Source organism: Talaromyces rugulosus, chromosome IV (genome assembly GCF_013368755.1).
Source record: "Talaromyces rugulosus chromosome IV, complete sequence".
In the NCBI taxonomy this organism is placed as follows: Eukaryota; Fungi; Ascomycota; class Eurotiomycetes; order Eurotiales; family Trichocomaceae; genus Talaromyces; species Talaromyces rugulosus.
The window spans coordinates 2728634-2745450 of record NC_049564.1 but is presented as its reverse complement, the minus strand read 5'-3'; the positions used below and the strand labels follow the sequence as shown (position 1 = coordinate 2745450).

The 16817-nt window shown below is 47.3% G+C and overlaps 5 protein-coding genes across 5 annotated transcripts; 2 read left to right on the top strand and 3 right to left on the bottom strand.

The window, feature by feature from the left end:
• Positions 1–148: 148 nt before the first annotated feature.
• TRUGW13939_07752 (uncharacterized protein) lies at positions 149–1629 on the bottom strand (the record flags this gene model as incomplete). The annotated part of the gene is made up of 3 exons (XM_035490890.1): positions 149–693; positions 759–1207; positions 1283–1629. The coding sequence occupies 3 exons, from the start codon at positions 1627–1629 to the stop codon at positions 149–151; spliced, it is 1341 nt and encodes a 446-aa protein (XP_035346783.1).
• A 1368-nt stretch (positions 1630–2997) lies between these two features.
• Positions 2998–6457, top strand: TRUGW13939_07751 (uncharacterized protein; the record flags this gene model as incomplete). Its single annotated transcript, XM_035490889.1, has 4 exons — positions 2998–4062; positions 4126–4526; positions 4593–4720; positions 5493–6457. 4 exons carry the CDS (start codon positions 2998–3000, stop codon positions 6455–6457), a joined length of 2559 nt encoding a protein of 852 aa, XP_035346782.1.
• Positions 6458–7061: 604 nt separating this feature from the next.
• TRUGW13939_07750 (uncharacterized protein) lies at positions 7062–10558 on the top strand (the record flags this gene model as incomplete). The annotated part of the gene is made up of 13 exons (XM_035490888.1): positions 7062–7423; positions 7488–7987; positions 8354–8427; positions 8490–8591; positions 8659–9022; positions 9075–9100; positions 9166–9702; positions 9756–9783; positions 9839–9954; positions 10004–10035; positions 10089–10236; positions 10298–10436; positions 10500–10558. 13 exons carry the CDS (start codon positions 7062–7064, stop codon positions 10556–10558), a joined length of 2487 nt encoding a protein of 828 aa, XP_035346781.1.
• Positions 10559–10840: 282 nt separating this feature from the next.
• On the bottom strand, positions 10841–13421 carry TRUGW13939_07749 (uncharacterized protein; the record flags this gene model as incomplete). Its single annotated transcript, XM_035490887.1, has 4 exons — positions 10841–12032; positions 12092–12810; positions 12863–13339; positions 13398–13421. The coding sequence occupies 4 exons, from the start codon at positions 13419–13421 to the stop codon at positions 10841–10843; spliced, it is 2412 nt and encodes an 803-aa protein (XP_035346780.1).
• Positions 13422–14054: 633 nt separating this feature from the next.
• Positions 14055–16311, bottom strand: TRUGW13939_07748 (uncharacterized protein; the record flags this gene model as incomplete). Its single annotated transcript, XM_035490886.1, has 11 exons — positions 14055–14145; positions 14232–14321; positions 14379–14590; positions 14651–14862; positions 14918–15095; positions 15180–15329; positions 15386–15479; positions 15542–15702; positions 15768–15839; positions 15899–16038; positions 16110–16311. 11 exons carry the CDS (start codon positions 16309–16311, stop codon positions 14055–14057), a joined length of 1602 nt encoding a protein of 533 aa, XP_035346779.1.
• Positions 16312–16817: the final 506 nt, after the last annotated feature.

Below are 16817 nucleotides of genomic sequence, written 5' to 3'. Positions count from 1 at the left end.
CTGTAAAAATTTTTCACCTTGATCTTCTAATCAACTACCAATTCCATGCATGCAAAAGTAAGCATACATCTGAAGGCAAATAGTAATAACAACAGTAAAATCTAAACCCACAAGTGAGAAGCAGAGCTCTATATGGCGGGGAAATTCATCAATCATCCCTTCCCAAATCGACAACAATTCTTTTACCACTCGCAGCGCCACTTTTCAGCACCTCTAGGGCGTCATTAATTCCTCCGAGGCCACCCTCACTTTTGACAATAACATCCGGCGGACTTAGCGAGTTTGTTTCCAACAACTTCTCCAGCCACGTCACCAGTGCCTCGCCCACGGCTGCCGACGAATGAAATATTTTGATAGGCACGGTATGAGACTTGATGCGCGGGTCTTTTTCTTTCGGCAATCCCGTAAGCCCTAACAGGTGTGCTTGTGGCCCATCATGTTCACTCGTGAACAGGGTCCTTTGGAGTATGGTGGCAGTCTCACGACCCACAATATCGAGTCCAAACCGTAAACGGCCGTTAGTCACGCCTCTGATGATTTCGACTGCGCGGTCTGTGTCGTGTCTGTCCACGAGAATGTCTGCGCCAGTAGCATGTAATTTGGCACCGTGTCGTGCGATGTCGGCGATACAGATGACTTTGAGGCCGCAGAGCTTGGCGAGTTGCAGGGCTATGTGTCCTGTTGTTGTGGATGCTGTATGTTTGTTTAGCTTTAGAATCAAAGGAGGGAAAGAATGAGTGGAAAAGAATAATTCATACCTCCCCAAATGGCAATCCAATCTCCCTTTTGCACAACCTCGGAGGAATCTGTTTCGGAAGGTAGACATTCTTCACGGACGTCTTCTGGGATTTCTTGCGTATTAATCTCCCTCAGTATCCGCCTCAAATTTGGCCCGGGAACATTCTCTGCTAGCCCAAAGTCGAGTCCGAATGAAATGCCCAGTGCCAGGGCGGCGGCAACATATGCAACACCTATCGATGCACCACTGTGGATTGGCACCGTGGCTGGAATTTTGGCCGCGTTAAAGTGTGTTGCAATGGCGTATTCTTGAAATGCGGCTTTGCGGATATCTCGATAGTCTGTTGATGGCACGAGCACGAGGTCGCCGATTTTGAGGCGTGAGTCTGAGGAGGAAGTTTGGACGACTGTGCCAGCCAGATCGCGGCCAAAAACCCATGGAAGACTAGGGATGCCAAAGTTGAATGCCCTAAATTTGGGTTTATTTGTGAGGACATGTTCACTCTTGTGTGTCAATAATATTCGAGGCAGGGAAGGAACATACGGTGCTTTCCAGTCGATAGGATTCAGGCCAATGGCGGAGATTTTGATGAGAATCTCATCTTGGTGAAGTATCGACGGCACTGCGTGATCAGAAACGAGGGCGTATTTTTCTTTGACTGCATGAAGAACAAGAGCGTTTTGGATGGTTGCTGGCGCGCTGATCGATGTCGACAGCTGGCTTTGTATCTGTTCTTGCGGCCGGGTTTCTATTATATTGGAGTCGACAACGTCTGTCGGCCGAGATTCATCTTTGTAGCTAAAAGGAGTCGTCGACTCTCTGGAAGCATGATTTTGTTGTTGTTCACTGGCTAAGGGTAGGGTGGCCACCCATGTAGCGGTCGTTGACATTCTTGTGTGTGGTGTGTGCAAACTGGTCGGGCTCGTGAGATAGTAATGCACCAAGTCAAGTTTGGCCAACCTGCAAAATCAAACAAAAGACCTGCTGCAGTTCTAGTAGAGAAGAAATTAAAGCCGGCTCATGCGCATGGGACCCCGCCGCATGGGTTGGATCGATCTTAGAGCCCAGGAATCAGGACTAGAGTAATACGTCAATTAATCCAATCAATTAGTTGGATACCTGGACTGCCTCCGATAACAGGAGTCTAACTATGGCCAAGCAAGAAGTGTGGAGGAGTACCCACACCGATGAAAAAGGCTTTGATAGCACATGCAATCTAAAAAACGTATATTTCACTTTTAAATATGCCGTATTCTGAATGGTGTCTTTTTTTCCCAGGCTCGTGGGAAAATTACCATTTGGAATTATTAGAACAGCAGCAATACGTTTAAGAAGTCATTTCCTCTTTCATTTGTAAAGAAAGTACTAATATTTTGCTTGGTAATGGTTGTGGGATAATGTATAGATAGAGTGGACACATGACCGAACTTTAAAGGACAGATTCGCAATCGAAACCAGAAAAACGTGCAAATCCATAGCTCGCTGACTGGCCTTTCCTTATAGTAATCAAGATTACAAAATAATGTATTCATCCCAGTAATGAGAAAAACAGCAGTATTGCGTCTGGGCCGGGAAAGATGGCGTGATATTTCCTATTTCGGTAATGTTGATCAAAGGTACCGTGACGGTCACAATACGCTGTATTATTTCGCGAGATATTTGCAAATGTTACGCATGTAAGAAATGGCACAATTTTTGCAATTTAATTAGCTTGCTGCTGCTGATAATATTAAAGGAAATTAAGCAATGACGCCGTCGACTTAAACATCAAGGGCCGCCGCGGGGCCGATGAACACGCGACGCTCCGCTCGGGATGTATACTTGGAACGAATGAACGAATGCTGATAAATCTGCGACACAATCGCAGTCGCAATAAACAAGCATGGTGGCCTCATAACACACATGTCCTTTCTTGAAAGTTGTGTGTGTGTGCTGTCCATTATTAATACTACGCGTCGCATCAACCGTGCTGAGAATGACGTGCCGGCCCCTTGCTAAAGGCTCCTTCCAGCTGATAGCATCACTTGACAGCAACATGGAGTTACACAGCTGTCAAAACATCGCATTCTGCATTTCAGGTTTCTCATTAACCACGCTGTTGTGATTTTTTTCTTTCTCTTTCGAATCGTGGATGTCTGGAGCTGATAATACGATCGAGTGATATGAAGTCGATGACTGTTGATAACGGAACACAAGGGGTTTTAGCCGACTAAAGCGAAAGCCGATTGATTAAATTAATCAGTCAACATAGAAGCACCATGCCGGACGTCGAATCTTCAGAAACCAGCCCTCTTCTCTCGCCAACATCAACGCTTTCGCCAGATATCATTTCTCCGGATCATCCGGACCGCTCCATCGAACATGATACTATCCCGGAGACGGCCACGATTGGGCGGAACTTGTCCTGGACGAGTGCATATATCCTGGTAATATCGCGCGTCATCGGAAGCGGTATCTTTGCTACTCCCGGCGCCATAGTGAAATCCGTTGGAAGCATAGGGCTTGCGCTGTCTTTATGGGTCGCCGGAGCGGTACTCTCGGCCTGCGGACTGGCTGTGTCCCTGGAATACGGGTGCATGCTGCCTCGATCAGGCGGCGACAAAGTATATTTGGAGTTTACATATCGACATCCAAAGTTCCTTGCGTCGACGTTGATCGCCGTGCAGGCAGTCTTGCTGGGGTTCACAGCTAGCAACTGCATTATTTTTTCCAAGTACCTCTCGTTTGCATTCAGTATCGAACCGACGGAATTCCAGAGTAAAGCGTTGGCGTTGGGATTGCTCACGATAATTACCATTATCCATGGCCGTTTTATGAAGGCCGGGATTGCTATACAAAATGCTCTGGGGTGGGTCAAAATATTCCTGGTCCTGTTCATGGCATTAAGTGGGGTGTATGTTATCCTATTTCACGAGCGAGGTGAAACTGTCACTTCATTTGCATCAAGCGATGCAGGTCTATGGAAAGAACTGTGGAAGGACTCAGACTGGAGCTGGAATAACCTGTCAACATCATTATTCAAAGTGTTTTATTCCTACGCTGGCTTGAACAACATGAACAATGTGCTGAACGAGGTCAAAAACCCAGTTCGGACGCTCAAGACAGTCTGCCCGGCTGCACTGATTACGGCATGTCTCTTGTATTTGCTGGCCAATGTATCCTATTTCCTCGTCGTCCCCATTGAGGAAATCAAGGAGAGCGGAGAACTGGTTGCTGCGCTCTTCTTTGAGCGTGCATTTGGCCCGCATCTCGGCCGAACCATTCTCCCATTGATGATTGCTACTTCGGCTGTGGGAAATGTGATGGTGGTGACTTTCGCGTTGGTAAGTGGCATTTAAAACTACTTTTTTTTTCTTTTCAAATATCTTGTCTGACTGATAGAATAGGCTCGAGTCAACCAAGAGGTCGCCCGTCAGGGTTTCCTTCCATTTTCCCGAACCATCTCCTCGTCCAAACCATGGAACTCTCCATTTTGGGGTCTCGTCGTCCACTACATACCGTCTTTCCTGGTGATTGCCATTCCTCCGCAGGGTGGAGCCTACAACTTTATTTTAGACGTCGAAGGATACCCCGGGCAAGCTTTTGCCCTGGCCATTACCGCTGGCATAATTATTCTTCGCTATCGACGACCTGATCTCCGACGGCCATTCAAGGCCTGGTTGCCGGCTGTCTGGCTGAGAGGTATTGTATGTGTAGCGTTGCTGGCAGCGCCATTTTTCCCACCGGCGGGCTGGAAAGGTGATGTCGACTTTTTTTACGCGACGTATGCCATTGTTGGCATCGGAATGTGAGTTTATTATTTCTCGAACCCTAAATCAAAAAGGAAGTGAAATCAGTTCTAACGGCATGATAGCATACTGTTCGGCGTTCTATATTGGTACATCTGGACCGTACTTCTTCCCAAATGGGGCGGATATACGCTGGAGGAAGAGGTGGAAGTATTGGACGATGGGACCAGCATTACAAAGTTGGTGCACTCGCGTAAGCTGTGATAGCTATTCTAGTTGCTCTATTACATAGATCAGTATAGAGAGATATGCACTGTACCTGGAGTTAAGATGGGACTGATTGGGTTTTTTAAATGGTATTGTTAAAGTGAGCAAGCGTCAAATATATTACTTTTCAGATGAATATTAATGATACCACTAATTCCATTTATAATAACTATATTACTGACCGATTCACCCCGGATAAATGAGCCTCGGCTTGTGGGAGGTCTCCTATTGGCTGTGTCGAAACAGGGGAAGACAAAACAACAAATCAACAAAACAAACCTTCTTCCCCTTCCACATACCTACACATACGCCTCCTCTGGTACACCCCCTTCATGGATCCCTCAACCAACAAGAATGCCTGTTGGCACGAGAGATTCCCTGCACCCTGTGGCACACGACCAGCAGCGATTCCATCATCTTGCAGGGTCGCACCCCGCAGCATCGCCTATCGATAACGACCAAGTGGACCTGCGACAGTGCCTAGTTGGCAGGTTAGTCCCCAAGCTGTCTAGAACGAATGCTAGCAGGCGAGGCTCGCGTATCAGGATGCCCGGTGTCGCATTTTGGAGTCACAGCGGTGGGTCGCTATTCATTCATTCATGCCTGTATGCGCGAAATACCGGCGTCCCCTCCTCTTTGTCCTTGCTTCCGGTTATTTCTCGGGTTTGTTCTATAATTTTGGGAAAGTTATTTTTTTTTTGTCGACTCTGTCATCTATAATTCCTTTCCACCAAATTTTTTACTGAATATGAGAACAGGGAAAACCCTGGCGATCGTCGGCTGTGGCCAGATCGGAACCGCGATCCTCGAAGTCTTGCTGGCGTCGCTGTCGCAGCCGTGCCCCAACCCTCACCATCAAACACTACCAATCCTGTCGATGAAGTTCAAACCAACAAGATTCATTGCCTGCGTCAACACTCAAGAATCCGTGCTACGATTACGCAACCAATTCGGTCATCTCGCGCGCTCTTCGTTCCCACACGTCCAGATTTCACAAGGCGGAGTCGCGCAAGCAGTGCAGCAGGCCGACGTGATCTTGCTTGCCTGCAAAACAACCGACCAAGCAGCAGAAATCTTGGGTGATCCGGGGTTGGCCGAACGTTTGGCCGGAAAACTGCTGCTCAGTACTTGCGCCAATCTTTCTCCGCACCAGATCGAACGACTCATCTACCACGATGCGAGCGGTGTCGAGGCCGAGAAATGTTTTATCGTACAAGCCAGCCCCAACGCAGCGGCGTACGTGCGGCAGTCAGCCACGGTGATCAGTACGACCATTGCAGGGGCGGATACAACGCTATCGCCGGATTTTGAAAACTTGACTACTTGGATCTTCTCTAGCATCGGGACGGTCACTTATGTACCGGATTCGCTGATGAGCGAAGCTTCGATTACCAGCGGACTAGCCCCGGCGCTTTTAACTGTTGCATTGGAAGGAATTATAAAAGAAGCTATGACAAGGGGGCTCAGTGAGCCTGATGCATTACACCTCGCGGCGCAGGCCATGAAGGGAAGCGCCGAGTTGGTCCTGTCAAAAAAGGACGAGAACAAGGGCCTGTTTGCCATTGATCAAGTCAGAGACGAGGCTATTGAGACCTCGAATGGAAGCGGTGCCCTGGGTTTGGCGGCGCTGAGGCAGGCTGCCGCCAAAGACACCTTTGCCGAGGCGATGCGACAGGGCATGGAGAAAAAGGACCCGAATGGATACCTTTACTCAAACTGGTAGACTTGATAGGGTTGTCTGCATAGAATATACAAAGACATCATGGCTAGAACGATACGATGGAGATGACTTGTGACGACAGCGATGATTTTCGGTTGATACGGATGCGATACAGCAGAACCAACTCTCGTCGACTGTTACGCGGCGACACTCACCGCTGACAAACTACTCCATGAGACCAGGACAATGATTGTTTGTTGCTGATAAATGCAGCATACCTCGGCCTTGTTCTAGATTGAGCCGACAACAGCCGCATGCGCCAATGCACATGTAGGACGTGTGTAGGAAAAGTGTAACATCCAACACGGCCTTTGTCCAATGGCACCATAACAGAAGCCGTTTTCTGATTTCTCATCAAACCGAGCGTGACTGGCTGGCATTGGTGATCATGGCGATGCAGCCAGCTGGGATTGCGTGCTCCCCTAACGTTGTCCATGTCGACCGACCAGGCGATTAATAATGGCCAAGTTCCTACCCCGCCTTGCCGATAATAATGAAGTATAAATAGAGCTTTGACTGGGATTATATCTGGGTTATTTGTTTTTCTATTTTAATTTATCTCAACCAAATAATAACAGTCGAGTTTGGGATATAATCAGCTTCTACCATGGCTTCCGCAGCAGTCTCTTCCATCCCGGCCGACCAGCCGGTGCTCAAGGTCGCCCAATTCCCCGTGCCCCCAGCAGACAAGAAGAAACATCATGTCCAGACGACGCTGAACTACCTAAAACCTTCTGCCGATGGCTCTCCCCCGCCTCCGAGCTACGTTGGCAAGCCTGAGACGTATTATCGCGAGCATGAGACCCTTGAAGCGACGATCCACGATATCTCCGGGAATGAGCTGGATTACACACTCGATAAGAATGGGTTCCAATTTTATTACCACGAGAGCAAGGAAAAAGACTTTGTCGACGACGACAATCTCAAAGGCGAGTATTATGCGGAAACGGAACAGTTGCTGAAGGATGCGTAAGCTCGTTTGCCTCTTGAAATTTCGGATTATCTTGCAGCTAGGGCTAATCTGATAAAACAGAACCGGCGCATCCAAAATTTTTATCTTCGACCATACCGTCCGACGTACCCCAAAATCGGCAGATCCTAAAGATACTGCCACGCTCCGTGGCCCTGTCCAGCGTGTGCATATCGATCAGAGCTACCAGGCATCCACCAACCGCGTAACCCACCATCTGCCAGACGAGGCGCCCACCCTGCTCAAGGGCCGATACCAGATCATCAACGTGTGGCGTCCCATCAAAGCCATCTATAAAGACCCGCTCGCCGTCGCAGATGCCCATTCCGTCGCCGACAGTGACTTGGTAGGGACCAAGCTGATCTACCCGGACCGCGAGGGCGAGACGTACTCGGTCACAGCCAACAAGGCGCACAAGTGGTACTTTCGCTACGGGCAAACACCTGATATCGTGACTTTGATCAAATGTTTTGATTCCAAGACAGATGGACGCGCCAGGCGGGTTCCGCATACTGCTTTTGTCAACAAGGAGACTGAGACGGATGAGTATCCTTCCCGGGAGAGTATTGAGATCCGGGCTTTGGTGTTCCACCCGGATGATACGGAGTAGAAGGGGCGTTGACGATGTCTGAATTAATGTAGTATACGACCAAATTTATTATTGACATTAGTGTATTCAGAATGCATTGAGCTGCGAGAAAAAAACTACTATGTGTCTGTAATTTGTACAGAAAATTTCCTAGTCGGGAATAGCGCGTGCGATAACTTTAATGCTTATCGATAACGGCAAAATTTTGCTCGCCCCGCCTTGACCGCCCGCAATTCATCTCTTTCTTCCTTTCCTCTTCGTCTCGCCCTGTGCAATTAAACACTGTTCCTCGTTTTATCTTCCTCTTCCTGGAACATCCCTGGGCGATTCCCTTTCACAGTCACAATGGCCGACTCCGAGATCCCCTCCGCCACGTTCGACACCATTCTCACTCTGGACTTTGGGTCTCAATATGTGAGTCATACCTAGAAGAAGAACAGAATGGGACATCAGACTGACTTTTTTTTTTTTTGCAGACACACTTGATTACCCGGCGCTTGCGAGAGATCAATTGCTATAGTGAAATGCTCCCATGCACCCAGAAGCTTGCCGACCTTTCGTTCAAACCCAAAGGAATTGTGAGTGGAAACAGACGCGACAAAGTGACAAGGAAATCATTCTGACTCATCGGGGAAAAAAAAAAAGATTCTCTCCGGTGGTCCATTCAGTGTTTACGAAGATGGTGCTCCTCACTGTGACCCCGCGTTCTTCGATCTCGGCGTCCCTATTCTCGGAATCTGTTACGGTCTGCAGGAAATCGCTTACAGGCGGGACAAGAGCAACGTTGTCGCCGGCACCGCTCGCGAATATGGTCACGCCGATGTGACCGCCAAAAGACTCGACAGTCAGGGACACGTTGACCAGCTTTTTGCTGGTCTGGAGGACCATTTCAAGGTCTGGATGAGCCACGGCGACAAGCTGGTCAAACTCCCAGAGGGATTTCACACCATTGCTACCTCGGCAAATTCTGAATTTGCCGGTATTGCTCATGAAACAAAACATATCTATGGTGGGTTTTGACTAGTGAATATTTATTTACGCGCCTTCTAATAACAAATTAGGAATCCAATTCCACCCAGAGGTCACGGTACGCAAGGGAGAAGAGCCCACCCACGCGCCAGCCACACCAAGCTAACAAAAAGGAAATTATAGCATACACCCGATGGAGCCAAGCTCTTGAAGAACTTTGCTGTGGATATCTGTGGCGCCAAGCCAAACTGGACCATGTCCAAGTTCGTCGACCAAGAGATCACGCGAATTCGCAAGTTGGTGGGCGATACGGACCATGTGCTCGGCGCCGTTAGCGGTGGTGTTGATTCTACTGTTGCGGCGAAATTGATGAAGGAGGCGATTGGTGATCGTTTCCATGCCGTTCTCGTCAACAACGGATGCATGCGTCTGAATGAATGCCAAAATGTCGAGGACAGGCTAAACAAGCATCTTGGCATTAACTTGACGGTTGTCGATGCATCAAAGCGCTTCTTGGACGGTCTCAAGGGCGTCACAGAACCCGAGAAGAAACGGAAATTTATTGGCAACACTTTTATCGAAGTGTTTGAAGAGGAAGTGCCGAAGATTGAAGCTGCTGCCGAAAACACCGGCGCCAAAGTGAAGTGGTTTCTTCAGGGAACTCTGTACCCTGATGTCATTGAAAGTATCTCCTTCAAGGGACCTTCTGCTACTATCAAGGTGAGAATTTCAAGGAAATATGACATTTACTAAGACGCTGACGGAAGCAATAGACTCACCACAACGTTGGCGGTCTGCCCCGTAAGTTGGGCTGTCATGAACTTTATATGTCTAGCTATACTAACCTCCTATCTAGAACGCATGATTGATGGCCAAGGCATGAAGCTCATTGAGCCTCTTCGTGAGCTGTTCAAGGATGAAGTCCGTCAGCTCGGACGAGAGCTGGGAATTGCCCATGAACTTGTCATGAGAGTACGTTTTTATTCTCTATAATTATACTTGGATACTAACAACCTCGAAGCACCCCTTCCCTGGACCAGGTATCGCTATCCGGTAGGTAGATCCATTGCATATCATTCACATTACAACCACTGACTTGGCAATAGTGTCTTGGGTGAGGTAACCCCGGAGCGTGTTGAACTCGCGCGTCGAGCCGACCACATTTTCATCTCCATGATCCGAGAGGCGGGTCTTTACGACCAAATTTCCCAGGCCTACGCTGCTTTGGATCCTAGTAAAGCCGTTGGTGTCATGGTACGTTTCCCACCATCCCTAACATCCCAGTCTACCTCTGCTAATCTGCAAAAAAATCCAGGGCGACAAACGCGTATACGCTGAAATCATCATCCTGCGTGCAGTAGAAACAACAGACTTTATGACTGCACGAGCTTTCCCATTCGATAATGAGTTCTTGTCGAGATGCTCTACCAGAATCATCAACGAAGTCCACGGTAGTAAGTTACAAACAGTAACACGAGTTTTTTTTTTTTGGTTTTTAATACTAACATTGTAACAAGTATCTCGAGTTCTTTACGACATTTCAAGCAAGCCGCCTGCTACCATTGAAATGGAATAGATTAAAAAGTGTGCATTCGTCTGAATAGATGCAGTGTTAGTCGGAATTTGTTGCGGTTCTTTCTGAGTATCGTCGTTATGGTAGATATGCTAATAGATATTTCTCCAAAACGAAGTGGAGTTTCATGTGTTCACTGTTTTGGAAGTTCGACATATCAACTGATAGATCAAAATATTATATGATCTGCAAATAAATATACATTAAAATATAGACATGAGTTCATATTAAAATACCTAGGGATTGCATATATTCATATCTACAATGAACATTGAAGTATCAACTTTAAAAACTATAAAGCAACGTAACACGGTCAACCACACCGTGTTCTTCCACTTTTCCTCCAGGAAGCTGGCTCATCAACTCAACCGGATTTTCCAAGCGCAAGTCGACATGAATATCCGTTCCTCCAGCACGACTTTCCCAAAATACACTTGCCAAATTGTCCCTCCCCAACGCAACTTTCGCCTCAACAGAGTCACTCAATCCCAACCGCGGCTTGAAAAGCACCTTCTTCGCTCCCGGGGAAAGTATGTGTATGCCCGCTAGCTCCGTGCAGTACTCGTAAATCGGAACACTGCCCCAAGCATGACAATCGGAGCGCTGACGCACAGCGTCTTCTTCCCATGTAGATAGGTTATTAGCAAGCATCCCACGCCATGGGTCCCATACTTTCTGCCAATATATCTCGTACGTTTCGTCGCCAGCGAGAGCAAATGCGCGCAGAGCGTAGAATTGCATCATGTATGAGCACTGTGAGAAGCGATCGTTGGAGAAAGATTCCGTTAGAAGACGGGCACAAGAGTCGTTTGTATCCTTGAGTAGTACATCTGCCGCGCCAGAGAGAACTGCAAAGACCTGGCAGTGCTGCGAGTATGCCTGTTCATTGGCAATATCTGCCGTGGAATCCGTGAAGAATCGTCCGTCGTAGCAGTGTTTTCCAATAGCTTCAAGCACTGATGCAGCGCGGTCCTCATACTCCTTTGCATGACCTGGTCGTCCGACCTCGCGCACGAGCCGTGCAGCTTGCTTCGAGACGTAAGCGTACAACATACTGAAATACGTATGACGGTTTGATGTCCTGCCAGCAGTTGGAACCCCTTTATCCGGATGCTCGTCTGTTGCGCCCCAGCTCGTCACCCAGTCGACATACTGCCATACATCTTCCGGTAAGCCACTGATAAGACCAAGATGATCGACATGTCTATCGAAAAAATCCAGAACGCCGTCGATTCGCGGTAGGAAAGAGCGCGCAAAGCGCGTGTCGCCGAAGAAGAGATGGTGATCGCATACTTGAAGAACCCAGTAAAGGGAGAAGCCTGCAATTAATTGAGGAACATGCGATGGGAACCGTGATTGTGTAAGGCCCTCGGAGGTTATGGATGATGCAAAATTGGTAATTGCTTGTCGCATGAGTCTGTCGTCTCCAGAGAGGAGGTAATGGAAAAGGCCGACGGCGCGGCTGTCACCAGAGTATCTGTGATAATAGTTAATGACAAGTTTTGGTTTTTTTTTCCCCCTCCAGAGGCAGCTTACTGAAGTTGTTCGTAAAAAGGACAGTCCGAGTATCCATCAAACATGCAGTTTCGCATGGTCCGGATTGAAACCTCCCACATCTTCTCACTATGTGAATCCCCGGGCTCCTTCCAGCTAGCTCTGACATTGAGGGGATAATTAACTTGGGTAGCGTCGAATGACAAGAGTTCAACAGGCTCAGACCCAACGGCAATTTCAAGGCGCATAATACGAAAGGTGCGGAACCAGAATGGTTCATATATGACTTTCTCCGTGCCTGGAAGATCCAAAGTTATCTCGTCATAGGGACCAATAAGATGTCCGTCAGTTGCATCCAAACGATCAGCCTTTGTCCGGAAGAATGGGTACTGCCGCGGTTCAAGCTCGTAGCCTTCCGAGTACGTTATCTTCAATCTGACTTGGGACTGTTTTTCAGTTGCTCGAAAAGCCCATCGTACAAACGCAGTGGAATGAACCTCTGCCTGCAGCTCTACATTATGTGTGGAGCCACTAGGTAACACCAATGGTTTGCTTTCAGAGAAACATGTGGCCCAGCTTTCGGGTGAGGCTTTGCTCTCACACAGCCTCACAATGCTAACGGAAACAGGGCTCTCCTCTGGCATGGGAATTGCACGTGGACGGAGACGCCAGGGTAGAAGATCACCATTCAGTGTCTTCAAGCCGTACTTTGTCAGTATGACAGGTGGATTCGCTGTCGTTGGAGTAATACGCTCGCTTATCTATTGCAATTAGAATCAGGCAATGGCCAAGTTTTGAAAACAACAAGCTTACATGAAGGAACCCATCATCAATCAATCCCATCGGAAATTTAATGCTAGAATCGACCTCAGCCTGCCAACCCTCCCCGGTGCTTATTTGCACGGTTTCCGCAGCGGTCTCCGCGTTTCCGACAACCGTCAAACCCGGCATCGAAGTCCTCTCGAATGGCATCGCCCCTCGCGAAGCCGCAAAATAGCGCAGGACGACAAACCGGATCTCATTAATTCCAGCATGAAGATACGAAGATATATCAAGTGTATCATAGTACCAAATCCACGGACTGCTCCTCGACGGCCCAACAGCGACTCGGGTGCCATTGACATAGAACTTGTATCTCGTGTCGGCAGAGAAATGCAGTAGTGCGCGTGTCGGTATACTGGAAAGATTGAGCTCACGCGTGAATTTGACTATTCTTCCAGCCGTATTTTCTGTAGATGAATCAACCCAGTTGGGAGGCCAAGCCCAGTTGGCCTGAAGCGCATTGATTGTCTGCAACCGTGCCGTCAGCGTCCATAGTAGTAGTAGAGACGAGACATGCTAGACATACTGCTTGCTCTTCTGGTGAAACCATTTTGCCTTTATGACACTGGTCCTCAAAAGAAGCTTTGGAGCCCCGTGTATATAGCTTCTAAAACTTGGGTTGTCAGAAGATTCACTCAAATCGTGATCGACTCTAGATTTCGGGTTAATTGCATCCGGGTTGCATTCAAGTCAAGCTTGGGACGGCTATTGGATTTCTAGACGCTGTTAATTAATATTGCCGGATATTACCCGACCAAATGAACTTCAGGCTAGGTCTACAAGTGGTTAAGACAATTTGTCGACGCGGGGTATTCGAGATGCATTTTAGACTGATTTCTCCACATTATCTAAAGGACCGGTGATTATGTCAATACAAAATGGATTGTAAATGGGGCATGAGATCAATGATGGCACACATCTAGGGTGAATCCTATAAGATTTCTCTACTTCAACATGCTCGCCCTCTTAAGGATGGCAGTGTTTCCAGATCCAGTGTTTTGAATATTAAAAGAGAGTTTAATAAGCTCCTGGATCGACCCCATGAGATGGTTATGTACACAACCGTAACGAGAATAATTAAATGCTATATTGATTGTTTGTATTCAATACCTACATGTACCAGTTGACACTTTAGAAACGCCTGGTACTTGATAGATTCAACGAAATGAGTATCCCTACCGAATTATTCCATTTCTACGTGCTCCTGACTGGCACGTATCTGAACCTCAGTAACGTGGGACTTGAATTTGCGCAGATTGACCTTCTTCTCAAACCTATTAAGCATCACAGTTAGCATAGGCACATATAGCGAAACTCTATCCAGCTTGGAAAGGATTTAATCCAGGATTGTTAAACTTACATCTCATCAATTTCTCCAGGCGTCCGACGCGTTACTTCTGGAAGAATAAACCAGGCTATGACAACGGAAATGGCACCTGTGGCGGCGAAGCTATACATCTTTTAGCAAGATTTTTCAACATCTCTACCGAAAAAAGGGGGACCCTACAAAAAGCCAGTCTTTACACCCCACTGGGTGACTGTCCCGTTGATCATCAGCGGCGTACAGAAGCTGAACATGATTGCGATCAAATTTGACGAAGCCAGCGACCAGCCAGCAGTCTGCGCACGGAGTCGTTGCTGAGGAATTTCTGCTGCATAGGCATATCCGATGGCTGAGGCACCGGTTGTGGAGAATGTAGCTAGACAGGCGAAAAATATCTGTTTGAGGGGATATTCCTTAGCTGGAGAATCCTTGCATTTGTTAAATCTTGGGCTTACCAGGAGCGAACTTGTAGATGACTTGGTATAATCAAAACAGCCAATGATCCCCAAACAGAGTACAGACAAGACGGTTACTCCATACGGGTAGATCGTCAAAGGTCGACGACCAAATTGGTCGGTAAGTGTGGCCGTTAGGATCATGGAGAGAAGTTGAACACAAGAAAGAATGAGAGTAACCAAGAAGGGGTTTTTGCTGCCTGCATATTGAACTATATCATAAAGTTAAGGGTGCGTCAAGTTGGTATAGAGGCAGGATCCACTTACAAAAGTACGTAGCATACGTATTGAACACGGCCAAACCGACAAACTGCTGGGTGATTTTGGGCCATCCGGCAATTATGAATCGAATCAGATTTCGGCCTTGGAAAATTGCCCACATTCCTTGCTCAGAGTTCTGGACAGCGATACGACGCTCCTCCTCAATTGTGTTGCTCATGATACTCTATTACTCTAGTCAGTAACAATATAATGGGACCGTGGATACACTGTTGTATAGAAAGTTCAAATAAGGAGACAGAAAACTAACAATCTGTTGTTGCACATCATAGCCTTGGATTTTGCCATTGTATCGTTGCAGTATCTTCGATGCTTGGTCAAACTTTCCTTTGCTGACGAGCCACCAAGGTGTTTCAGGGATTAGTATGAATATAATGATGATGACGCCTATCATTGCCCACTATGTCAAACCAGTTTAGCTTAAAACTTTGAAAATTATCGCGGTTCCAGGCTCACCTGTGTATAAATGGGAGTACGGAAATCGTAGGGATCCACTGCATTGAGCTTGTTGAGAGCCACCGAGGCGAAAAGCTGTCCCAGCACGAACCATCTAGCGACAATGGAATTTTTAGCAGTGAAAATAAAAGTTATTTTCCAAGTACGGAGACTCACAAGCTGTATGCATTGATGTAGAAGCCACGCAATTGAGTTGGTGCAATTTCAGTCAGGTACAGAGGCATCGTAGACTGTAACATGCCGACACCCATTCCAGAAAAGAGCTTTGCTACAAGCCAGTGATCCCAACGCGTTGCAAATGATTCAATAAAGACGCTCTACTCCAAGAATAAATATTAGCCTAATAAACCGCCACACAGAAAGACACGAAGCCAATACTCACCATTACAAGAGTAAGCCAGATAATATAGAGCGCGATTTTACGACCGAACGCTTCGGTAGCATATTGAAGAAGCTGCGTACCTAGTGAGTAAGTAAATCCAATTTAATGGAGACGAAGGACTTGGATCATACAATTTGCCCAACTGTTTGGCCCGCAGATTGGATTCCACCCCAGGCCGAGACATAAGTGCCTTTGATGACCGTAGTGCCAGGACTGGCGAATTGTCGGATGAAGCCCTTGTTTGCGACAATTCCACCGTTGAGGTTAATCTCTGGGTGGATGGATTTTATTAGACAAAGTTCATAATTTTAGAGCAAGAAAGCAGGAAAGGAGTTTCCATACGATAGCCGTCCAACGACGCGCTAAACGCCGCAGCCATTGCCACGATGCCCAACGATTTGTATTGCCGCACACTTTGCCAAATGCTGAGATCGTCGGCATTGGATCTCATTAGAAGTGCACCTTTCTTGGTAGTTTCTCCATCCATTGTTTCTGTGCGAGCGCAGTTCTCGACTGTCTCTGTCTCGATCTTTGTCTGCTCCATCGTGGGTTTACTGCCAGCCGCGACTGGTTCCCTAATTGAGGTTTACAAAAAGTAAACGAGTATCTGAAATTCAATTTTTGATCATCTGATTTAAATGATGAGCTGCAAGGCAGCTTGAGCAAGTCTTTATTCCCCGCTCGGCAGATACATCGTCCGGGGCTCGCTCTATGCGGGCCCGGGGTTTCCAAATTCCCCAGAGAATTATTTCCCCCTCACATTCTTCTATAGCCGTTCAATAGCCGTAGCGATTTATAGCAGAAGAAGGATAATCCTTTATATTCTAGGTCATTGGGTGGCGCTGAATCGGAGGTAACGATTCAAGCCATAGCGTGTTGTTTCGGGTTATTTCACGCCGAGTTGAGTAGATGATGGTGGTGCAGGCTAAATACGGAGGAATTAACCGATAGTAAATAATATTTATCTAATGTCTTCATTTTCATAGTGTGGTAGGAGATTAGATAGCACGTAGACGTGCACTAGTTTAGTTTTTAACATCTAGAATTTAA